Consider the following 27,303-nt stretch of genomic DNA (forward strand, 5'->3'; position numbering starts at 1 on the left):
TTATTCTAATAGATATAAACCAGTCCCCAAAGTTTCATGAAAACTGCTGAAAGCACTTTTGAGTATTTGTCCTAAAACTTGAAAATCAACCCTTTTTAAAGAATAAAATCCTGTTACTCGGAAACATAAAATCTAAATCTATATAAATCTAAAGGGAGCTTTTGTCAATAGATATACACAACGGACGGACAGCTGACGGATGGACAACAAAATACCTTATTAAGCCCTGCAAAAAGGGTGTTTAAAAAAATTAAAGTCAATACTATATAAATAACAGGTATAAACTTACTTTGAAATATTTCTCAAAGTAGCATCTGTAATATTTGTGAGTGAGACATTAAGATATAATAGAATTTTACATCCTTGTAAGGCTATCTTCATTGAATCGTCCTTAAAAAAAAAAAAAAAAAGTATAAATACAATAAAATGCAATACAATGGGTTGTTTTAAATGAAAATTTCTGGTTGAAATGTTATATTCTTGTTTGATGCACTGCCTTTATTTTTTCTAAAATGTGACATTGAGCAAAATATTAGCAGTTAGTATTTTTCAAGCAACAATCAAGTTTATAATGTTCTGAAAAATCCTTTCACTATAAGTTATTTCTTGTTAATCCAAATTAGCTGGAAACCATCATGAAAGGTACAATTCTAAGCAGCCTTCTAACAAGTGTCATATTCTGTCTAACCAACAATAACTCCTGTGCATAATTTGACAAATTCTGTCTAACTAGCAAAACTACTTGTAAAATGTTACATATGCTGTTTACATACATGCAATGGCCATAGGACTTATTCTGGCTAATTTATATAAGAACCTGTTTACTGTGACTTACTACGCCAAACTTACATTAACACCTGTACATTGTGATAAATTAAGATCTTGTAGATTTCTACATTCACTAATTCCTCTAAAAGTTGGTTCTCCTAATTTTGTACATCCTCTCAGGTTTACGTGTATTAAATATGGCCGCCATTTCATCAAATGTTTTGTTGCTACTTTATCTGTTACTCTGAAATCAAAATATGACAAAGACTTTTAAATGATAGATACTTAACAAAATAAGCCTATAAATGACTTGTCAATCTTTTTACACAAAGTTTTGACTGCTCCAATATTTATACTTATATGTTCTTACAGGTCATATGCAACTTTTCAGTTACCAGATATTTGTGTTAAAATAATAATATATTAAGCATCAAATAACAAAAGGAATATAAATTGCACATCATCTTTGTTGATTTTCAGAAATTTTTCCTTACCACAGTGGTCTTCAAAAAGACATTCTTTTTCCTTACCACAGTGGTCTTCAAAAAGACATTATTTTTCCTTACCACAGTGGTCTTCAAAAAGACATTCTTTTTCCTTACCACAGTGGTCTTCAGACATTATTTTTTGCACACCTCTTGTTTAGTTATGTCCTTTGTGTCCTCAAATATATTAATTCAACGTTGTTTCATAAATATACTATAAGAATGCATTTAAGATCAAAGAAATATCTCCAAAATAAATCTAACATTTATTGTAATTAATTTTATAGTATATGATTAACTTCTTTGATGAACGAAAAAAGGTAACCAATGGAGACTATTCCAAGAACAGTTTCCTGTTGGGAGAATACATTGACGTCTAGATGTCTTTTTGTTGTTTCTGTCATTTGGTTGCTGTCTCACTGATGATTATATTCCTTTAATCATTTTTGATCCTTGGGTAATCGGAATTCAACATTAGTCACGCCTGGTTTCAGGTATTTTTAGGATGATATCTAATGCTCAAATGACAAAACAAATGTCATTTAAGATCAAAGTACAGTAATGACACCAGCCTATAAGCTCATACGTTACTGAAGGCTACAGGCCTACAGACTAATCCATGAATCCTCCCCTGGCTATTGGTGTGCTCAATATATCTTACTCACTTGTTTTTTACTTGGGAAAAGTCTATCTGTAAAACAAAAAACAAAAACATTAAAACTGTCACAAACTTTAACCAGATGCTCCGCAGGGCGCAGCTTTATACGACCGCAGAGGTTGAACCCTGAACGGTTGGGGCAAGTTTGGACACAAAATTCAAGCTGGATTCAGCTCTAAATTTGGATTGTGATTAAATAGTTGACACAGTATAGGTTTCGGACACAGAATGAATGTGGTCTAATGAACTTAAAATATTTTTTTTGCCTTTGAGCAATTCACTATGCTGTTGAATATTAATCCTCTCAAAAAAATGTTTGAAGAAATTTTCTTTTTTCATTTGTGAAATCTGAAATGAGAAAAATTTAACCCCCCCCCCCCCAATGTTTTTTTTTCACATCCCCCTTTCCCTTTTTCCAAAACTGATCTCAATTCAAATTTCTAATGGAGTTTGCAGCAATAACTACTCATTTAAATACATCATAAAATATTAAAATGTAACAAAAGGTGCTTGTTATCACTGAATGGTAAAGATTGTTTTAATTTATCAGTTGGTAGTAAAAGTGAATATACATTGTATATTGTATAAAACAATGATTTAAGTTGATTCAACTACTATTCTGGACAAAGAAAGATAACTCCAATCAATTGAAAATTTCTTGCTATTGCACAATATTGTGCAATTAGATATTTCTTGCTATTGCGCAATACTGTGCAATTGAAAATATTTGCTATTGCACAATACTGTGCAATTGAAGATTTCTTGCTATTGCACAATACTGTGCAATTGAAAATTTCTTGCTATTGCACAATACTGTGCAATTGAAGATTTCTTGCTATTGCTGAATACTGTGCAATTGAAAATTTCTTGCTATTGCACAATACTTAATATAATAATTTTGGATCCTGATTTGAACCAACTTGAAAACTGGGCCCATAATCAAAAATCTAAGTACATTTTTAGATTCAGCATATCAAAGAACCCCAAGGATTCAATTTTTGTTAAAATCAAACTAAGTTTAATTTTGGACCCTTTAGACCTTAATATAGACCAATTTGAAAACAGGACCAAAAATTAAGAATCTACATACACAGTTAGATTTGGCATATCAAAGAACCCCAATTATTCAATTTATGATGAAATCAAACAAAGTTCAATTTTGGACCCTTTGGGCCCCTTATTCCTAAACTGTTGGGACCAAAACTCCCAAAATCAAACCCAACCTTCCTTTAGTGGTCATAAACCTTGTGTTTAAATTTCATAGATTTCTATTCACTTATACTAAAGTTATGGTGCGAAACCCAAGAATAATGCTTACTTGGGCCCCTTTTTGGCCCCTAATTCCTAAACTGTTCAGACCTCAACTCCCAAAATCAATCCTTACCTTCCTTTTGTGGTCATAAACCTTGTGTTTAAATTTTATTGATTTCTATTTACTTATACTAAAGTAATTGTGTGAAAACCAAGAATAATGCTTATTTGGGCCCTTTTTTGGCCCCTAATTCCTAAACTGTTTGAACTAAAACTCCCAAAATCAATCCCAACCTTCCTTTTGTGGTCCTAAACCTTGTATCAAAATTTCATAGATTTCTATTTACTTGAACTAAAATTATAGTGCGAAAACCAAGAAAATGCTTATTTGGGCCCTTTTTGGCCCCTAATTCCTAAAATGTTGGGACCAAAACTCCCAAAATCAATCCCAACCTTCCTTTTGTGGTCATAAACCTTGTGTTAAAATTTCATAGATTTCTATTCACTTTTACTAAAGTCAGAGTGCGAAAACTAAAAGTATTCGGACGACGACAACGCCAACGTGATACCAATATATGACCAAAAAATTTTTAATTTTTGCGGTCGTATAAAAATTATATATATAAAATTTGAAACTGTGAACTAGGTCATACAAACTGTTTTGAAACCAATTTTTTTTTTTTTAAATTAGGAAAAAGGAATATAGGGTTGATCCATATGAGACAACATTCCAAAGACGTATTGAAAAATCAGTATGTGAGATAAACTGCTCGTCTACTTGACACTTGAACATTTTGAACGATAAGCTAAGACTCGCACTTTAAATCCATCATAACTTTGGTTCATATGGCACTACTGATTTTCACTAATAACTATTACAAATGTTCATATTTCCATCCTGTCCTGACGAGAACAACTCCTTGTATTTTTAGGTTCTAGTTTATCCTCTTTTTTTTTTACATTTGTGATCTTTGACTGAAGACTCATATGATTACAGCAAGATAGATATTTCCTAAAAGGTATGTACCATAGTAGTTTTGTAATTCTAAAGTCTTATTATCCTCGTTAAAATGTATTTATTATTTACAATAATCATTTCTTGCTGGTGGCAAAAACTAAGTACTTACTCTGTTCCAAATGGCGCTGCTGTTCGTAATGATAACTTTCCATGATCTACAAACTCTGGAACATCTTGAAAGATCAGCTATATCCACATTTTTAAATATCTGAAGAAAAAAACATCGATAACATAGGAGTATAGTTGCAAACTGGTAAGAAAGTTTGATTTATTCACATTCTGAATGCATTCTAAAATCATGTAATGGTCAACATCATGTAAACATAGCAAACATGAATTCTTAAAAAGACAGCAAACTCACTCAGAAACTAAATATTATTTTTTTAATTTTTTGAACACATTGTACCTTAGTGTAGTTGGGACATATTTGAGAACAAGTATGGTAACTTTTCAATTTGCATTTATATTTGGGCCATGAAAAATTAGTCTTCATTACTTACCCTGACTGCCACACTTCTATCCAGCCAAGAAATACTGTCTCTGGCATCACCAGTTGATCCAAATCCATCTTCATCATTCAGGTTCTCTCCCCTTTCTAGCCTCTAAAAAAATTAAACAGCTGTGTTAGTAAATATTCAAAATATCAGTATTATAAGACCGTTTGAATTTTAAAACACACAGAATATTGAATAATCACTATTTGTAAAATCATTATTATCATTACAAATAATATTTTGACCATTATTAAAAAAAATTCAACCATAAACTCTTTATCCATATTAAAAGTATGGGCTAAAATTTATTTAAAAATTCATTAACTTATGTTTGTAAATTTAAATACCAATTAAGAAAACTTATTGAAACACAACTGTACCATTATAGAAACTACAGAAAAAATCCCTTTACCTCAATATCTCAACTAAAACCTGTAAAAAAATTTCCATGGCTGCTACTAAGAAAATAAATAACATTATACAGAACATGACATCATCAACACCCTATCTACTGCTATAAATAGTCATTGATTGATCAGAGCCATTCCATCAATGCCGAAAAAGTCAAGCAGATACATGCTTAACATAATTTAGAGGTACCCTTAAGTATGAAGTACCAACATCTTCCATTGGACATTGGGAATACTTCTTTGATAAAGTTTTTAATGTGAAAAACCTTGGGCTCTTTTCACAAATATCTTATGACAAAAAACAATGGTAAGTAATTCTAAAATGTTCATGACTTATGAGTATTTTTTTCATAAGATTTTTTGTGAAAAGAGTTGCTGTACTTAACTTTGCAGTTAAAAAGATTCTTCAAAGCAATGCTTTATTTCTGGCAAAAACAAGCTATGCCAAATATCATGCAATGTGTAATGAATATTATTAGTAAAGTGTCATGCTATATATGAAGCTATATAGCAAGATGGACAAAACATGCTGTATGAAAATGGACACATTTTGGAACTTATCATTTTTTATTTATTTTAATAGTTTAATTTCAATGAAGTGTGTATTTCTACAACTTTATTGTACTAAAAAAATTAGAGTTATCTTTCTCCAACCCCCTTAAAATAATTCAATGTTTTAAAAAAAGTGATCCTATTATAACTTTATATTTAAACAAATTATCGTACAGACACCCTATCATTTACTAAGTCAAGTCAAAATCATACTTCGATATAGTTTATGGGATTTCTTTGCTTTTACCTTTAACAATTTGAAACTTATTATTCCTGCATTTTAAAACCTAATATCCAGTTTTCCCCTCTTAAATTCTTTTCCTGCTTTTTACTTCTTGACCTTACCAGGACACTTAATCTGTCCATTTAATGTCTATCTTAAGTTTTTCAAACAACAGACTGCAGAAAAATTATAGAAAATAAGTACCGGTATATATTCTGAAAATCCTCAAATAGTAAAATGGGGAACACAGGGATATACGATGGACAATATATCGTATATATGACTATTTGTAAACATGGGCTTTAGAAAAGAAAGTGTTTTATGATGTCAATTTAGTTTTAGTATTTGTACCATTATTATATTGGTTATTTTGGGAAATGTTGCCACAAAAATTGAAATCAGATAGCAGTTCTAATAAAGTCAAAAACCAAATTCAAATCCACACTACTCAAGACATATGTGCATATGTGCAAGGAGAGTATCAATATTTACCCATAATCTGATCTTTAAACAAAAAACAACAACAAAAATAAAACAAAATAAACAAAAACATACAGCAGGTGAAAAGTTAGTATAAAAACAAAAATAAATACTGCAGTGCAAAATTCAACAGAACATATTACTCCATTAATATATTCAATATATAAAATTACTGAACTCTTGTCAGTATTGAAACATTTAATATTGCTCTTTTCTTACACTATATAATTTTGAAAACAAGTAATTCTGAAGCCAATCAAGCCAAACCCAGTATGGGGAAATTTATTGATCATGTACCAACAAAGTAAAAACTGATGACACATTATTTACCACAATAATTATAGCACTTTCATGAATTCGCATATAAAAGGCTTATGTTTTCTGCTTGACCCCTAGTATATATTCCTGATGTTCATATGATCATTCAAATTCTGTTTTTATCTAGTCATTTCTGCCTTTAGGGCTTTTTCAATGAACATATTGCTGCTAAAGTGTCATTGGAACATACAGATGCAATGATGACCCTTGCTTTTGAATGTTCCTGTGTGATTTTGTGGCTGTTAACCATCAACTAAATTCAAATACCTTTTAACAATTGCTTCAAGAAATTAGGAAAAATCTTTTTTTTTCTTCCCTAATTTAAATCTTTCCAATATTAAGGAAAATTTAATACATATGTACTGAAACACAAATTTGAAACAACAATTTAAAATCTTAAATTGGTTTATTCACTGCTGTTGAACAATTTTAAAAGCAATATCAAATCGTGTTCAAAGTGAACACTTTGCAATAACAGTTAGTACTGAAATCAGACAATTTTACATACAAGAAACAAAAGTTAAAAACATTTCTAAGAAAAAGAATACCGGTAATTAAAAGAAATTAAGTAAATAATTAGGGTTAATTCTAAATTAGATATTGTTTTATTTTCAGTTTCAACATAGTTATAAAAGTTGCTAAATGCAAACAGTGTGTACATCACATATCAACAAGAATTTAAAAATATAAACTGTAGTAAAAAAAACCTAACTTTTGAACTGTTTAAAAGAGAATGAAAGAAAAAAACAAGAATTAACAAGAATGTGTCCCTAGTAGACAGATGCCCCATCCACACTATCATTTTCTATGTTCAATGGACTGTGAAAATGGGGGGAATCTCTAATTTGGCATTAAAATTAGAAAGATCCTATCATAAGGAACATATGTACTAAGTTTCAAGTTGATTTGACTTCGACTTCATCAAAAACTACCTCGACCAAACACTTTAACCTGAAGCCAGACGAACAGACGCACGGACGAACGAACATGCGCACAGACCAGAAAACATAATGCCCATAAATGTGGCATAAAAATATAAACTGTTAAACAAAACTAACTTTTGAACTGTTTAGAGAATGAAAGAAAAAACAACTCTACGTAAAAAAGCTCTTATAGATCTGGAGCTGATATGAAAATCATTTATAATTAGAGATTATAAACCTTCAATAGATACTAATTTGGTTCAAAGAATCTGGTCATCTTTTGCAGTGGTTAAAAAAGATAAAACTGTTATTTCATTTAAGTCAAAGCACTATTTTTATAGATATCTATATCTGCTTTTCAAAAGGGGAGACAACTTCAATGATGATCCTTTCATTCTCTCATTTAATTTTACCTTCATTATGCTCTAAAATAATTTTGTTCTTATCTTTAGTGATTTAGTAATATTAAAGAACTTTAGATGTTGTATAAGTTAATATTAAACAGCAGAAAAAAAGCTGATAATTATGACGTACAGACAATCTAATAGAAATGATGTCAATTAAATATTGTGTTACACACTACAAAATCCATTGTAAAATTCGTGTTATAACCACCATTAAAAATCACTACAGAAACGTTATAACAAAGAATCCCAAATGCCACAAGATGTGTGGTACTAACCAGTTTATTCTGTGAAATAAATAAAAATAATTTAGCAAAGAATACAACAATGAAGAGCTAAGTAACTCAAAATCATCAGATTTTATTTCAACTTTAAATAACTAAACTAACTATAGTTGATTTCTAAACTTACAATGATTGTGTTTGGCACTGCCATAAAATAGATTTTTTTCCATATTTTTTTAATTTACCTGAAATTCCTTTTAAAGCAAGCTTATACCCATAAAATTTGTGTGAATTTTTCCTATTCTAATTACAACATAAAGCTATCTAAGTTTAACTTGATGATTTAGCATTCCAGTACCCATGAATATTTCCCTGATAAGTTTCTTGATGCAACGTAAAAGAGCACATGCATAGAAAAACATAGAAAGAGCTTTGATCCATCTAAACTGTGACTTTCCTTCTAAATTATGAAATCTTTGAATTTATCTTACTTTTTTTCTAAAACCAATCACCAGAAGGGAAAAAAATATTTGTAGAAAAACTGCATTATAATTGAAGTCCAAGAATAACAATGTCTTAAAATATTCAATGGTTGACTGAACAACATGTTACTTTGCATATGAGTGTATAGCATTAGTGGATTATCAGTATTTTAAGTTGAATATTTTTCCACGATTTAAATTTTATGATTAGCTATTCTTTTTATTACATCGACTTTTTATATAACTAAAGTAGAAAGTGTATAATGTATAATAACTTTTTCTATGCATTTTCTCTTTCTTTTGAAGCAATGTTATAAGCAACATAGATTTCTGATTGGTTTCTTTAATCATCAACCCATGAACTAAATCCATTAAAAAACTGAAATTAAAATACAAAACCAAAACAGGAAAAAAAAATTATATAATTACTGTACATATTATTTCAGTGAAGAAAACACAGTTCTATATTTTCTGTCTAAAGCTCTGTGAAACACATCTAAAAAAAATACAGATTGCTTTATCTAATTTACCTCAAAATATTCTCTTTGGTTCTTAGCCTGTTCTGTTGTAATTTTCCATTCGTTAAATATAACTCGAGCTATAGCTAAATGCCAAACTTTTTGGATAACTTGGAAAAACACTGTAATAGTTAGAATACAAAAATTAGTGACAAGCGTGTAACACTCTGAAATCACTATAAGCATCATATAATAACCAATTTATTAGATCAAATTAATTTGTTCAAGTTTTGAATTTATAATTGCTCATGGGGTGCTTAAATTTGAGCTGAAGTACTAACATTAACTTTTTAACAATAGTTTCATCAATCTTAATACTTTATACTGTATATTCAGAAATGTTTGCAATGTTTTTATGACTGGAAATTGTGACGGTATATTGTTACACAAAAATTATAACTCACATTTAAAATTTTTATAACATTATTTGATGCACCATTCTTTTAAAGGGAAATTTCGCGATTTTTCACTTATCATCTAATTATGTTCATCTTAACATAAAAAACACATTTGCAAAGTTTTAAATCTATATTCTTTCTAATAACGGAGAAAATCAAGTATTTGTAACTTTTTTGGTTGAATTCTCGAGTGGGTCGTGACGTATTAGCCCGATTTATTGAATTCTGGGAAAAAATAAAATCTGTTTAACTCTTATAGCTTATCGACAATATACGTAATTAAAAGCGCACAGCTGACGAATGGTCGAAGTTATAAACCACAATATAAGAATGAACGAAAGTGAATATGCATATATATACCGTTTTGTATTGATTGAATTAAACTCCTATAAAATTATCTCTAGTAAATGTTTTTGAATAAATTTAATTAATTATTGTTGAGATTTTTTTCATAAAATATTTATTGAACATTTTTACTGATATTGAACTGAAAATATTTCAGTTCTATTTACCGTTATTGTTTTGATAATCATTTCAATGCAACTAATGTGTGAGCAGAGTGTGTATATTATTTTGTAAAGGTCACTGTATATTTCTCGGCTTGAGGTCAATTCGTTTACCTTGTAGCTATTTAGCCGCAGGTGTGAGTTCAAGCGTACACAGGTATAAATGTTGTTATTTGGAAAGGATAAATAGAAAGGATTAGATGTTAATACACTAAGATTAAATACACGATGAGAATAAAGATACAATAATTAAATTGTGTAAATTAATTGAAAATAAAATTCAGATTCGTAATTCCGAAAGTGTATAAAAATAAAAGGAAACAATTTTTGATTACTTTCTTAGCGGCAATTGGCGTAAAGATTCAAATATGAAGCAAAAAATAGTAGTTTTAATCTTTAATAAAAACTAAATGCAATATTACCCAATTTGATATACCATTGTACATCTGTTTGATATCATTGACTTTACCGGAATTTCTTAACTTGTATTCAAATCTGGCTGTGTTTAAATGCTAATAAAACTATTGCAATTTTAAAGTTTTTAATTGACAAAAAAATACAACATGCATAATTTTTTTTTAGTTTCTTTTTAACATTTTATTCTTACATAATTAAATTCATTTGACAATCATTTACACGAACTTTTTGTGAAAAGAATACTAATTATCTAAGCTAAGGCATTATATCTTTTGAGGATTTTTGAGGATTTTTTTTTAAATTCTATGATAATAGTTGTGCAATGTTGAACATGATAGCCGTCATTAATCCAAATAAGTAATACAGTAGTTGTAATAAAAGTTATACTTTAGTCATGCATTACAGATATTGACGAATTTATAATAGTTCGTTCATACATCGTTGTTTATGAAACAATCATTATTAGTATACATGTAAGTTTCCTGACGTATAAGAGCCATTGAGGATGAGCTCCAGAGAAATCAGACTAGTTGCGTTTCGTTCGTTTGTTTGTTGGGAAAGGAGAGGAAATGCAACCGCTTGTACAGATAAACGACAGAATTACCATACAAGCATTTATAGTCAACACAATCAGAAAGAGTTCCCATCGTTAGACGGGGAATATGAAGGCTTCCAAGAATGAACAAGTGACATGTCTAACTCTAAACAGTTAGAGAACAGACTATCGACATCGAACGCTTGTTCTTGATATTTGAAACTGTATGCATATATATATACGTATACGTTTATGATATAGTGATGAGTTCTGACAAAAACTAAATTCCTTCATGGTTATATCTTGCCATACGTTTATATTGGTTTGTAAGGTGATTACTCAAAATCGTTATTTGAAAATCCTGTTTGTGAGATGTAGATTCATTTCAATACAGAAATTTCGTCTATATATTTCACAAGTGTATAACACGGAGAAGCTCTGAAGGTTCATTACTCCCATTTTGTTTGGGTGTGAACCATCGATGTTTACAGCAATATCAAGGAATAAGGTGATGATGGTAGAAAGAACTATGGGCGTCATGTGGCAAATATTACATGCATATCGGACAATGAGTTGTCAATCTGTATGAAAAGTTTTCCAATACAACCATATTATTGAGAAGGAATGTTTACATGCTATACTCTCGTACTAGTATTACAGGGTTCTTGTGGCGTTCACCTTAGACACACATCGTTTTAACGATGTTTAAAAAAAGACAGAACCAATTTAATGTCATATTTCCCTATTTTTTAAATATAACTAAAAGTCTTTTATCTGACAAGAATATCCCTATTTAGCGAACAAGTAATTTATTCTTTTTTCGGTTATTGAATACCAAGAAAGAAAATAAATCCCGAAATTAATTTGAAACTTTGATACTCAAAAGTTTCCCAGCAAAATATTCACATCCCCTGGGGATAATTAGTGTTCGTCCAGTGGCATATATAACAATTGTGATGACGAATTCCTTCCTTTGTTTGAGAACAATCTTATTGAAATATAAATCTCTGATTTTCCTAGGTCCACAGCTTCAATGAACCAAAGCAAAAGTTATACATCGACCTGTATTTAAATCAAATTGGTTCTCTTCTTCTTTTGGTATACAACTGTAGTCTATCGACATTCGATGATTACATACTGTTGGCATACGTTGGCTAGTCTATTTACAACACTTTTACCCCTATTTATTCAAAATATATGTTTTTTTCTTATGTTCAATGTATACACGTATATATTTTAAATTGCGCTATAGTTCCGTAACTTTATATCCAGTCGTATAAACGAATCGTCGGCAAGTGCGTACATTTTTTTAAATCAATATTTCTGGTCTGTTCCAATCTGTCCTTCACTATTGACAATGACTATATATTACATTTTCCCAAATTCACCCTTGGAAAAAATATTTAAATAGATTTTAATTTCATCAAATCTTATTTTTTGGGTATTATTTATATATTATGAATTATATTCTTTACACCAGAAATGTTATTTAAAAACAAGCGTATGAGTTTAGTAATGACAAGTAAGACAGAGTTGTATATTATACATCTGATAGTTCAAAATGGAAAGTTATAAGTTATCAGCCGTGTACACTGATCAATACCTGCAGAAGTGAAACGATGCATGAACTTGCAAGCCCGACAGGAAATCGCTTGAATACCTGGACGTGTCACCTCACACCCCTCACAATACCTTTGGAAGTAATACTCTTAGCCATGCTGGTGATCAGATAAGGGAAGATCAAAATATATTTGAAAAAAGTTTATTACTTTAAAGAATTATGAACAAATTAGATTTTCGAAAACAATTTTCACGGAACACTTATTTATGATTTCAACTTTGACTTTTCACCTAATTCCAATATCAACAGTTTAAAAACAACAGACCATGGTAATTTAAAAAAAGTAAGAATATTTTCCGTATCAAGTTAGTTAGTCGTATTAAACAACCGTACGATTGACAAGATATCGACACGCAATTACGACTACATCGGTTACTGTAGTTTTGTTTCTTTGTGGTTTATAGACATATCGTTTTTATTCATCGGGAAAGAAGACAAGATGGCGGATCTCGGAGAATTGATACTCTAAATTTAAAATCGATGGTGATCGCTTATCTAGCGGAATAAAACTTTAATATCTATGAATTTGAACATTTTTATACAGAATGAACATAATATCAATTTTTGATTTTTTTGCGAAGTTTCCCTTTAAAATAACAATTAATTTTCACACAAATTATGTCTATTGTTTGAAAACACCCATAAGAAGAGAACACAAAAATTTCTGAATATACAGTATTTCAAAACTGATAAACACTTGTACAGTATATGGTATAAAATGATATTGCTTTTTCTTTTGCTGCACCTCTTGATTGGATAGTGTCTTTTCTATTTAAAATAAATCAACAATCAAAGGTTTTATAGAGTAAAAATGAGATAGCTTTAAATAAACTTGATTCATAACCCTCCTTGATCTCAGCTCTTAATTATTTAATTTCAATATGCTTTATAATAATAAAATAAGCTTGTGGCATGTTGATATTAGCCAATTTCCAATTCTCAGGAGTTGTTGAACCTAATTTTTTATATGGTTCACATTTTCATTGAATGGAAAGTTCTGCATCTCATTTATCTAGACATGTCATGTAACTGTGGCAAATTTTAACATCAGACATTTAAAAGCTTTTTGTATGTATTCCAATGTAATAAAATTTGACAAAATCGATATTTTAAGATGAAAAGTGTAACTGTTTTTTCATTATACATAAGATTTACAAAATTTTCAAGATTGAACTATTTTCGCTGTCAATCAAAGCAAGAATAGTAAATTCATATCCATTATATAGAAATTTATAAGTTAAATTTATCAATTATTCAGTAATCTCAATAACTAGTGTTAAGTTTAGTTATTGAGATTTCTGAATAATAATAAAATATTTCAATAAATAACTTACTAGCTTGACATCCTTTTCTATATCTCAACCATTCCTGTATATAAAAAAAGGAAGATGATTATTATGGAAAAAAAATAATCATATGAAAATCTCTCAACAACCTGCATTCAAAATTTGAAAATAATCTAACATAAAAAATTATCAAATCTCGTAATATAAAATCTGTTTTAACATTACATCTACCGTAGTTATGTTATAATTAAGTGCCAGTCTTTGCAAGAATCAGACAGTTTTGAAAATTTTCAAAACATGGTTGATAAAAACTTAACTAGATCATATTTTGAAGTTTGCCTCATCCTAAGTAAGAAATGGGAGGTTTTTCATTTCCATGTGTCTGGTCATTTGAGAAATCTCTAGATAACTTTTGGTTAGAATTATGGCAAATTATGTAGTTATTTCCCCTTAATCGATAATTTCTAATGCAATTCAACAAAATTATATCTTGATATACCAGAATAGGAAAAGGAAACCAATGTTATATTTGTACACCATTATACTTTTTGAACTTATATTAATGTAAATTTGAGAGAGTGTTTGTTTCAATGTCATGTTTTCACAATTGCCTTTTGAAGTTTAACAAATCTACCTTTTTTTTCTCACTTTTATCTAAATTGATTGATTGTTGGTAACTTAATGACCAGTGGTACTTTTAACTAGAAATTGAGCAGCCTGTCAACAGTCAGGAGTCTGTAATTCAGTGTTTGTTATTTCTGGCTGTGTTACATATTTGTTTTACATTCATTATTTTGTATTAAAATCAGGCCTTTAGTCTTCTTGCTTAAATTGTTTTACATTTGACATTTTGGGCCGTGTTATAGCTGACTGTGTATGCAGTTTGGGCTCTACTCATTGTTGAACTGTATGGTGACCTATAGTTGCTAATTTTTGTCATTTTATCTCTGGTGAAGAGTAAATTGTCTCATTGGCAATCATACCACATCTTCTTTTTGATATAGCTCAACCTCTGAGCTTTACAGAATTTTATTGACACATTGAACTTCTCTAATCTACTTTACCTTCCAAACAACAAAATGTTCCTTCATCAGTCTTTGTGAATGATGATTTGATGCCTTCAACATTTTTCCAGATACATTGGTCTTCTTTAACTTTTTGTTCAAATAGTACTGTAACCAGGCTCTGAAAAAGATATCACAAATAGTACTGTAACCAGGCTCTGAAAAGGATATCACAAATAGTACTGTAACCAGGCTCTGAAAAAGATATCACAAATAGTACTGTAACCAGGCTCTGAAAAGGATATCACAAATAGTACTGTAACCAGGCTCTGAAAAAGATATCACAAATAGTACTGTAACCAGGCTCTGAAAAGGATATCACAAATAGTACTGTAACCAGGCTCTGAAAAAGATATCACAAATAGTACTGTAACCAGGCTCTGAAAAAGATATCACAAATAGTACTGTAACCAGGTTCTGAAAAAGATATCACAAATAGTACTGTAACCAGGCTCTGAAAAAGATATCACAAATAGTACTGTAACCAGGCTCTGAAAAAGAAATCACACATTTATTGATAGTTCAGTATATCACTCATGAAAAATAATAAATAAAGGGGAATATTGTTCTGAGTAGAATTTTATATTGCACGAGCTTGCAAGTGCAATATATGTTCTACGAGGGACAATATTCCCCAATATTCATGCAATAACCCTTTTATTGTATAGCAATATAATATTTGGAAGTAAAAATTAGTTTAAATTAAGATTTTGTCGTTGATGACGTCATGAATTTGAAGATTTATTGCACTAGTGCAATAAATCTTCAAAATGCAATATTGGAATTTATTGCACGCTAACTTTTGGTTACTTTCTGTGGGAAATATTATATTGCTATGCAATAATATATATTATTCATACACAAACTGACAAAGCATTATATTCAGATATAACTTTAGGATAGTATATGCTGCTTTGTCTTTTCCTTTAATATGTATTTAAACATAAGGAAAACAAAATAGGCATGTTGCAGCATGATCTTCAACAGGAGAAAGATACACAAATAGCACTTAGTTTTCCCAACTTGTGACAATTATAATTGAATCCAAGAGCAGCCAAATAAATAGAAATCCTCATTAATATCTGAAAATGGATAATCTGACAAAATAAGACAGTGACAAGCAATGCCAAGTATTTTTAAAGTTAAAGTTTCCAGAGACTAGTGAGTTTTTATCAAACTACAATTCTGGAGTTGGTTTCACAAAAAAACTTACGACTAAGATTGGTCTTAAGTCATGAACAAATCAGTATACTTACGATCAATCTTAGTCGTAAGTTTTTTTGTGAAATCAACTCCTGTTTTTGTTCCATGGTCGCAATATATAAAGTAAGAGTGTTTAGCTCCTTACCTGTAGCACATATTCTTCAGGAAAGTGTTATAATGCTGGTATGCCATATGGTACATTTCTGGGGTCGGCTAAAAAAAACAAATAATTTTTAAATAATTTCAAATAACCACCCCCAAAAAAATATGATTTATGAAAAATGATGAAAATGAAATATAGAAGTACAAAATGTGCAATAATTTCTTTACCTTATTCTAAAGTATTAAGCTCTTTGTATTTACATTTGTGAAAGTTAAAGAAAAATACAAAACAGAAATAGATTACAAATTTACAAATCATTAAAAGCAATCTACAAATATTTTGCATTCATTCAGCATGAAATTAAAGTAGGAAAAAATATTCTAATAAATACTATTCGATACATATTCAATGAGGTTTGAAATTTAAAATATCATTGTGTATCTGTTATGTATAAACCTTACCAACAGTCAATAAAAGAAAATAACATATTAAGATGAAAATAAAATAAAAGACTATTCTTCCCTCCAAAATTGAGTAGTTTTCAATGATTACTAAGATATCACACCGTCTCCTCTACTAGTCATGTGATAAATACTAATAAGAAATGGGTTCAAACATTCTTATTTTCTTTATTCGTTTACAATGCACTTCACATCTCTGGTATGATATTGATAAATGAACTGAAGTAATCCGTTAATGATATGTTGGGTGGAAATTTTTGTTTTTTAAATAAAACAAATGGATTTTTGTACTGTCAATAATAAAATAAAAAAGGTTTTCCTGACTAATCAACTTGGAAATCAGAATTTGTTACCTAACTTCAAGAACACAGGTGGGCAATAGCAAATATAGTGTTGTTATTTATTCCATTTTGATAAAAACCAACTTTTCATCTGAAAGACACTATCCAGAAACTATGGATTTCAATAAAAAAGATAGTCTTATCATGTACATTATGATATAAGAATTTTACAGTATTTTTTGTTAAGCCTAGAATAAGGTTTCTACAAGGAGGATGTCTCTATTTTAAAGTGGAAGTGATTCCTGCAGAAGTTAAGGAAGTTGCAAGTGAGTATATTCTTAATTCAATAGTTTCTCCTTCTAATAAACTTATTTGTCTAGGCAATTCATATGAAATGGACTCTAGATAATGAATTGATTTTTTTTATCTCTACTTTTCTTAAATTTCCCTCTAATGCCCACATGATTTATGTATGCTTTGCCAATGTAAAATGATATAAATATGATTATGATTAGATGCAGTGATTCTTTTTTACAATATATATGACAGTGTAATATGATGAGCTAAAAGATGAATTTGCTGATTTATATAATGATTATCCCAAATATTTATTTGATATGGAATTGTAAGCTTCTACTAAAATTTACAATTCTTTGCACATGCAATTTCATTTATTTTCTAAATTTGATGTTGACATTTTCAGTGATGACTGCATGCAGCATCTGTAACATGTAAATTGGTCCATGCATTGTAACGATATACTAATCTGAGTGACATGCAATCTGTGTCATCTCATATATAACAAAACCTCCTCCATGCACACAGGAAAACAAATGTTCAGCTGGAGAAATGGAGAAAAGTGTGGAGAGAAACTGTGTATTGGTGTAGCATGAATTATCTCCCTTACACTGTAGCTGTACATATATGTATACACTCTTGTGGTTATTGTCTTAGAAAACTGTACTGTGTTAAGAATTGAAAATGCACAGGTATAAAAAAAAATGTAGAATCGGTAACCTCTGAGTAAATCTAAATTTAGTCAGTCACCTTCTTAAGTTGAGAAAAGATTTTTACTGAAACATAAAAGTTTGAAGATAAACAACATAAATTGTTCTGAAAAGAAAACCTCAAGTAGTCCAATCAGACTTACAAAAGCATTAACAATACACCATCCACTCCATGAGTCAGGGTATAAGTACTCATCAGAATTAGATTGTAGCTGTACTTTTAAGTTTTTGGTAAAAAAACCTGCAGATCAGTTATTAATTAAAGGAGGAAAACCAACATGATATGGACCAAATTATCTATCTCCTTGCCTTTCACCAATTTGTTTTCAGGTTCTACTGAAAAATCAAAAGCCTAAACTGGTTTTAATGGCAACTGTTATGTAGACTTTTGATTATATGCTTCTGTTCTTAAATAGAAAAACACAGTTTTTGGACACTTTTTTCCAATGGAAAAAGATAATAAGCCCTCAATTTAATGTATATCTGAGAATATCATATCATGCATATATATTGTTTATTGTTTAAAGCATATACACTGTTATAAAAAATAAAAATCAGGGTCATCATGCATATACATGTATATTTTATATACCCTATAATGGCTATTTATTCTTCAATCAGCAATTCTATTTCATAACAGACAGCAACAGATGTATACATGTCATATTTAATACTAGACAATAATCATATCACAAGTCTCTTTTCTCTTGGAATCCTTTCTGCCTTGTTTGCAAGCCTAATATGATAGGGTTTCTTTTATTTGTCATACTTAATTTCACAATACTCATTTCCTTTTTCCTTTTAATCATTTAGTTTGATGTTTAATAGGCTTATAGTACAAAATCCCTATCTTTAAGAAGGTACAAACGCTAATTACAAGCCTTACTAAATATAATCAACATTGTAAAATACTGGTACTGTATATTTGTTGTACATAGTCATAAAGGCCAGTTTTCCCAATGATGATGTATACAGAAATAAAGGTATAATTGTCTTACTCTAAGAAACATGATGATCACATCATATCAATCAATAAGACTATGCAAACATATGACCTGCCTGCTCACATCAAACCTAAACTGTAAAATTGTGCAAGCAGCATTTCATCAAATAAGACAAACCTGAATGAAGAGCAATCAAGCACAAAACAAAAATATACCCCCAAAAAAGACAATTCAAGGAAGTTTTTTTTTGTCAAATTGATGGGTGTACGTAAACCTGCTTTCCTACAATGAACCATGTGATATGAAGCTATGCATTATCATTTGACTTTTTTTATAGGTCTAAAAGTAATTTCAAAGGATTTCACTGCAGAATATATGCTCAATCTTTAATGAAAATTCTAATATCAGATATGGAAAAATAAAATCTCTGCATCATGGGTAATAGAGTTTATACCAAAATAACACAACTGAACTTAGAAAATAATTTATAAATTTGTAATTATTTGATAGGACATGTATACCTAAGCACAGTCTGTTTATTTATCCATTCTACTGGTTACCATAGGGGAAGATTTTTAAGCAAATCTAGATAATATAGTCTAATGTAAACTGCCAGGGGAGATAATTCACTCGGATCTCACACTTGTAATACTTGCCTGTAACATTTCAAAATCCATCTAAATTAAACACTGATATATTTTATAATATCAAGTTTGACTCATCATCTTAGTGGTTAAAAAGTGTCCATAAAAAACCTTGGGTAAATTAATTTCCCTGTATGCTAAAACTTTGAATACCATTTAAGTTTAACATGGGTTTATACAGATTGGATTTAAAATACCTCTAATTGAAGAAAAGCTACCTTACTTCTAAATAGATAGTAAATTAATGAAATCCAAGAAAACCCTATAAAATGCAAAATCCAAAGCTAACAACAGAAAAAAAACACTTTTCAAAGAAACATAGCTCTACCTACTCGAATTCTACCAACAGAAAACCACCATCAAAAACAACATAGCTCTAAATATTACCAGGCCTACACTCTTAACCCAGGCCAATACTGCTTTGTAAGCTGGATCATCATACTGCTGTAAAATAATAAGTATGTCCTTACTATGATAGTGATCCTTTATCACACTACAACTTAGTATTTGTAACCTTTTATTTCTGTAATACCTCCATTTATACATGGTTTTCCATTATCTATAAAACTTTGCCATTCCACCTTGATTTGAAAATTTTGATTTGGCTGGTTGAGTGTTGCTTGCTTAAAGGTCCGCTGGCAGTTAATTTAATTTATCTCTTTTGTTAAAAAGTGTTTTCATATTTATACCAAGGGCACATAAAAAGCACTAGGGTAAGTCTTAATATTCTTCTTTAAACAAACCTATAGCTTTCAAAGATATAAAGCATTTTAGGGAATACCACAGTGTACACTGAACCAGTTGCAAAACCCTCTTTTTTTTAAATTGGTTCAAACATTTAAATTTATATCCAGTAATTTAAATTCTGATAACCTGAATTGCAATAAAAATTGAAAAATACATAATGAAAAACAAAACATGTAAAAAACACAATCAACTTCAAAATATCAAACAAAAGTAAAAACAACAACCAAACATCATCAACTTCAAACTATCAAACATAAGTAAAAGTAACACAAATCAACAAGAAGAACTTTTGAACAAATTTAAAAAAATAAATCCCCCTTTGTGCACTACCTGACCATCTGTAGGTTTTGGGAAAATTGGCCATTCTACTATTTGCTGAAATTAAACAATGGCATTCTATGTTATGTTATATAATTTAGTCTGCAGAGTACCATTTATACAAAACCATTGTTGAAATTAAATTCAAAACTAGGGATAAATCCAGGTATTATAAAAGGAGGGGTTCTAACTATCTATCCCAATTGAAAAGCATCAATTGCAGATGCAGATTTAGGGGGGGGGGCCAGCCCCCTTTTTTGGGAAAAAAATTTGTTGCTTATATACGGAATCACTGAAGCGTGACTGGAGCGGGCCCCCTCTTAGGTCAGTCAGTGGGCCCCACTTATGAAAATTTCTAGATCCGCCACTAAATTGTAAAAAAAAAGTAAGGTTACAACCCTTGGAACCCCCCACCCCCTTTGAACCGTCCACTGAAAAACATATATAGCACATACATTTGTTAAAATTGAAGACAAAGACATATATTGCTCATGCTAATAAAAGACATATATACACGTAGAGCATGTGGCAGGCACCAAAACCATAGCATTGATATGCAACAAAAATTGAAAACTTTATGAAATTAAGTCTCTAATGTGAATTCGAAGTTATTGTCAAATTACAAATGAAAAATAAATATTGGGGACTTAAAAAAATCTAAATGCAAAGACTACATCTACATTTATCATGTTTGGTGGCATTTATTTTTATTTTTGTGGGGTGGGATCAGTGGCTGAGTATTCTAAGTAATACACCAAAAGTATCACTAGTTTGTCAACAATAAGTTAAGGGTTTAAATCCAGCACATGAGAGATGCATTTGACATTAATCTTAAATGATTAGGATTGCCATTTTTACTGCTGAAGGTCAGTGATTCTCTCTGGTATCCTAAACCAACAACAACTGTCTGCCAGGATATAGTAAAATTTTATAAAGTCAGAATTACAAGATTCAGGTGTATGTTCTCATGACTTGGTGACAAAAGGGAACTTTTAGATACAGATAACCAGTATGTGTACAATATTGTGAAAAGCTGTAGCTCTCGGGCATTATATAGACCTGAAGAGCAAAATACACCATTTTTTGGCTTTAGTATTTCAATAAATACACTATATGATATTAAGAATAACAAATTTATGTTTTAACCCAACTTCTTGAACTACTTCTCATTATTCTGATAAAAAATGTTACTGATACAGAAACTCTTTAACCCACTGGATTCAAACAAATATATAAAGATATTGAGTCAATCAGCTAAACAATGATCAGCTTTTAAACATTTGATTTTTAGATGCTGAAAATGAAATAAGTAATATGAAAGAGCTGGAAAGACTACATAAAATATACAAGAGTTAGAAACAAGAAAACCCAGCTGAACATTAGAGTGAAATCACACCATAGTGTGTAGCACATGTAGAAAGCACATGCACATTTTTCTACCCAAATTATCTTGTTTTTCATCAATCCATCGAAGCGACCACCGAAATATCCAACACCTTTCTGTATGTTGATTGGTATATCTATAAAGTCCTAAAAGTATTAATGGTTAAGTTGGTTAGCATCTATTATTGATAAGCAAGGTCATGGAATATGGTGGTGTGCTCTGAAAAATAATCCGGTGTAGATATATGTGAGGGAAGTTATTAGTGAAACATTTTGAGGAAATTCGCTTGCTTTGCTTGCAAATAAAAGTTCATGTGAAGGACTAGTTACTGAATGAAATAAGATGTAAAATTTATCTCAAAAAATTTAAATATTATCACTACTTTGAAGTTTTATAATATCAGAAATGAAACACGTTTTTGAAATAACTCTTAGCTTTATTACACAAAGCAATTTATATTGATATAAGGATTATACACCTTTTGTTATTTACACACAAATATATATTGATTAGTATTTGAATATTAAATTTAATAAATAAAATAAAAGTGATACTGTATGGCAACATTACTATATGTTCTTTTAAAGGAGAGTGGTTAATACTTATTATTTTTTTTTTTAATGGCTGTTTCTTTCATACAAAAAAAAATCTAAATTTTGAGGAATTATTGAATTACTACTGGTGAATATTGTCCATTTCAGAATATCAATGACATATCTTTAATAATATCCCTCACTAGACAATACACAACAATATTCATGCAATATACTACAGGAAGGAACGCTCTAATTAGAATATCACTAAATTTGGGATCTACCCTTTACCAAAATTGTGAACCAGTAACATTAAACATGAAGATAATATTTTTAAAGTTTTTTTTATCTATATATAGATGTCCTTCACCAGGGAAGTTAGTCACTTATTTTCTCATTTATATTCTCGTTTATTAGATAGACTGACACATCTGTATCACAGAACTGTTGCAGTTCATCAAGCATCTTAGGTATCGTCATAATGCAGGGAAATCTAGAAAAAACTTTTATTTAATTTAATTTGTGAAATATTTTGTACTTTTTATCATAACTTTTTTAACCACTCATTTAACATGGGATAGAATTGCAGAGGCCTTACCACACCAATGATGTTAGCTAAGACTGATGATTTTCACATAATAGCAATTAACTTACAAAATTATGTTGGTTTTTTTCAAAGCTTTGCCATATGACCAGTACCAGTATATAGATTATTGCATAAATATTTCCCCTTGTAGAATTATAGTTGCACTCAAAGCTTGTGCAATATAATATTCCATATATAAACCTACAAACATTTGTGCAATAATCCTTAAGAATATATATATATTCCCTAGCTTTTACATCCTTGCTAGTGAAGGGTTGCAATCTGGCGAAGAGAGGACAGGTTTGGATTGTAACCCCTAACTAGGGAAGATGAAGCATTAATTGTGAATATAAGTTTGTAATTCTATAGATTAATTTCCCTAGCATTACTACATGGTCAGTATTTTTGTAATTTAAAAGATATATATTCCCTAGCATTACTGGTCAGTATTTTTAATTCTATAGATAGATATATAATTAAACTACTTTTTTATTATGAAAATTTGACGATGACTTACTCTATCATGTGCACCCTGAAAGTTTAATGATCCATTACCAAAAATACATTTACTGATAATTTACTTGTTTAACAATATCATTATATTTTACATAGCCATAAGTAAATAAATGTTAACTTGAGGAAATAATGGTCACCATACTCATTTAAACTTAAATAAATAATGTTTTTTATATTTGGTCAATAAGAAAGTTTGGCAGCAGATATATAAATTATATATAGAAAATGACTTGTACATGTATATATATATATTTATCATATGTTTAGTAGTAAATACAGTAGTTTTGCATATGTGATAAATAGCCTGCTGTTTAATCCATATCGCGCAACTTTGATGCGCACCCTTTATCGCATACCCTTTATCACACCCCTATCCTTTATCGCATACCCTTTATCACACCCCTACTTTTTTTTTTTTTTTTTTTTTTTTACATAAAGTCAGTTTAGGGGTTTTTTTTGCTTAAGAAAAATTTTCCTCAAAATAGGTAAATTTTTTGAATAACGTCATTGTTTGGTATGTGACGTCATGAACGTTGAGTTTTCATATTGTATGTGACATCACGAACGTCAAGTTTTCATATTTTTTGGCACACTAAATGCAACTATGAAAAATACAAAACACACAAATTAATACAATAATAAACAAAATATTTTTAAAACAACAGCACGCAAATTGTAAGGTAACCCAGGTGCTTCGGATAAATAATTGAGCAGTTCTTTTAAGGCCTTTGAAACAAGACAAAAGTAGAACTGAAGGTAACCCAGTGCTATGGATCAGAAAACAGTTCATATAATATAATACTCTTCTGTTGAAATATATGATAAAGTGTATAATACATGGCAAAATCCGTATCACCCTCAACCAATATCATCCCTCGGGCCTAAAGGCCCTTGGGCTGATATTGATGTCTCAGGATGATACGACATATGATACGGATTTTGCCATGTATTATTCTCTATATATATATATGGTGAAACTGTTTCAGAAAATTTAATCGAAATGCTTAATAATGGTAATTTAAAATTTGATTGTGATCTAAATATCTGAAATGTGATCTTAATTGTGATCTAAATATCTGAACTTTGTACAAACAATAAACATAAAATGTAAAGTTAAAACTGGCAAAGCATATCTTGAATCTTGATAAAACTGATATCATAAAAAGGGAGGTAATTCAACATTTGAACTTACTGATACTCAGCAAATATTTCAAATAAACACAATATAAAAAAAATATTCCAACCTGTATCTTTAAGAAACAAGTACAGTATAGTTGTTTCCAACCAATCAATCATTTTATTTCGTTTTAGCTTTGAGATGAATCTATTTACAATTTTACTAAAAATTACATGACCAAAACAAAAATAAAATATAAAAAACATAACCTAAAAATGTAAAAAGAAGTCATTTATTAACATAATATATTCTATCAAACATTAATTATTAGGACAACAAATGATTACATGTGATTATTATTCTATAAAAGCTTTAGATACATACAATCATACTCTCATCATCAAGGTTGAATATAAAATCCAGGTTACTTTCTGTGATTATTTTAGCTACAGGTCTCATGCCTTCATCAACAAACATATCCCTGAAAATATACATATCAATAAAATCTAATTACCTTAAAGTTTATTTATTTCCCACCTTAGTTTCATTATTATACAAAACCATCATATTTTTTTTAAGGACTAATGGTTTCATGTATTAATTTACAATTCAACTTTTTCTATAATTGAAAGTCTTAATTACTTTTATCCTTTTATACAATTACCGTCTGACACCTCCAAAACAACAAACTTGTATATTAATTTATTTTACCGGTAAATCAAATTGAAAAGATGACTCATCTGCATTCCACTAATCGTAACATGTATAGAAGTAAATAAACTTTTTCTACAAGTAAAGTTTTATATCTATTTGACAATTCAAACCTAATACCTTGAAAACGTGTACATGTATGGAAAGACAGTACAGCTGTTATGCATTGCAACACACAATACATAAATTTTTGTCAAGATCAGTTAGGATTAATAACAGGAGACTTTAATATGCAAAGATAACTTGATTGACAGACAAAATCAAAATCTGTTGTATATTGTCCATTATTGTACATATGTATATACATACCAATTCAGTTCTTCCAGACCACCTTCAGTCAGAAACTTGAGTTTGTCCAGTAAAAACTGTAAGGGATCTTCAGGACACATAATTGCAAGTCCAGTGAGTAGTGCCTATAAAAAGAGTTGATAAATGGTAAAAAAAGAATCATGATTTAATATCAACATTGAACAAGAAAGCACTTCAACAACAAATTTTAAAAAAGCCTTCTAGAGGTACAATATATTTGTAATTTTGTTTTTATATAATATAATATGTCATGCTATAAATTCATTTAATAGACAACTTTCGAGTTCGATGCATTCCGTCAAAAACTTTGGTTTTAGTGAACAGCATTTCTTGCATTTAGGGGTGTCGTCACTTCCGTTCTAATGTTGAGCGAGTGGTTGGAAAATTATATAGACAATAACTGTTTAATGTCTTTAAATATCAGCAGTATTTGTAGGAGGCTAGGAAACAAGGTGTTTGCGAGCTTTTAGCGAGCTATTACACCTGTTTCGAGCTGAGTACAAATACAGCTGATATTTAAAGACACTCAACAGCTATTGTAGTTTATCCTGCAATTAATTCTGTATACAATTTGTGTTTTGAAAGACACAAAAACACATGTTTTGCATTCATTTTCTATTTGAAATCCCTTTCGGCCCGTGTAGTAATAAGATACAGTAGTCACACATTCAGCTGAAGACGGTTTCGCAAAAAAAGAATCTTAAATGGTCAACAGTAATACATCGCTCAAGGTGAATAATTATCTATTTTAACATAACAACTAATTTCAACAGTAAAAACAAATAGCAAAACATTGTCCAATTTGAAACAGGAGTGTAAGAATGAGTTGTCTTATGCTTCAGATTCGACATTAGCTAAACATGCATACTGAAATTGACATGGTTATTTTTGTTACACAATCATACACATTCAAGTTTTGAAATCGATAGTTGTCATCGTAGAAAAGACATCATGTGTGTATGTTATCAGAAAACTGGTGCAATTTTTATTGCTCTAAAGAAATGTGTGAAAACAAACAGAATGTATAAAAGTAATCGTTAATTCGCAATTGATACGTCATTGGAATGCGACTGCAATACACATTCTGAGGTCATGCAGGTTCATACAATACTCAGTCGGCAGTGGGTGGAGCTTTAGAGCGATATTTGTATAGTATACAGATACAGCATAGCGATATCTGTAGGGCTGTATCTGTATAGTAGAACACCAAATTGCAGGATAAAAAGCTATATTGCACGAATTATTCGGCAAATTGAATTCTCAGAGTTGTCTTTCAGCACTGCTGCCATTAGGGAATTGTGATTAAGTACCTGAAGAACAAATATTATTTTTAGTTTATCCTGCACACTGATGATCACTAAGACGCTTGATGAATGTTTATGGTGCAGGGATATAGGCGATCCC

General features: G+C 29.9%; 1 protein-coding gene across 4 annotated transcripts in view; it reads right to left on the reverse strand.

Annotated features, from left to right (window-relative positions):
- The window catches only part of LOC143045899 (F-box and leucine-rich repeat protein 13-like), a 38,695-nt gene that overhangs the window by 10,383 nt on the left and 1,009 nt on the right, over positions 1 to 27,303 (reverse strand). The window contains exons 2-13 of one of the 4 annotated variants that reach the window (XM_076218737.1): positions 25,900 to 26,003; positions 25,264 to 25,360; positions 20,756 to 20,800; positions 16,384 to 16,451; positions 15,036 to 15,156; positions 14,020 to 14,053; positions 9,221 to 9,330; positions 4,681 to 4,782; positions 4,290 to 4,388; positions 1,919 to 1,944; positions 850 to 1,012; positions 290 to 390 (exon numbers count right to left, since the gene is read on the reverse strand). In XM_076218737.1, the coding sequence (XP_076074852.1) occupies positions 290 to 390; positions 850 to 1,012; positions 1,919 to 1,944; positions 4,290 to 4,388; positions 4,681 to 4,782; positions 9,221 to 9,330; positions 14,020 to 14,053; positions 15,036 to 15,156; positions 16,384 to 16,451; positions 20,756 to 20,800; positions 25,264 to 25,360; positions 25,900 to 26,003 (1,070 nt within the window). Of the gene's footprint in view, positions 1 to 289; positions 391 to 849; positions 1,013 to 1,918; positions 1,945 to 4,289; positions 4,389 to 4,680; positions 4,783 to 9,220; positions 9,331 to 14,019; positions 14,054 to 15,035; positions 15,157 to 16,383; positions 16,452 to 20,755; positions 20,801 to 22,183; positions 22,274 to 23,763; positions 23,779 to 25,263; positions 25,361 to 25,899; positions 26,004 to 27,303 lie in introns of all 4 variants that reach the window. The other 3 variants (XM_076218731.1, XM_076218747.1, XM_076218756.1) reach the window with 3 other exon arrangements.

Source organism: Mytilus galloprovincialis, chromosome 1, assembly GCF_965363235.1.
Source record: "Mytilus galloprovincialis chromosome 1, xbMytGall1.hap1.1, whole genome shotgun sequence".
In the NCBI taxonomy this organism is placed as follows: Eukaryota; Metazoa; Mollusca; class Bivalvia; order Mytilida; family Mytilidae; genus Mytilus; species Mytilus galloprovincialis.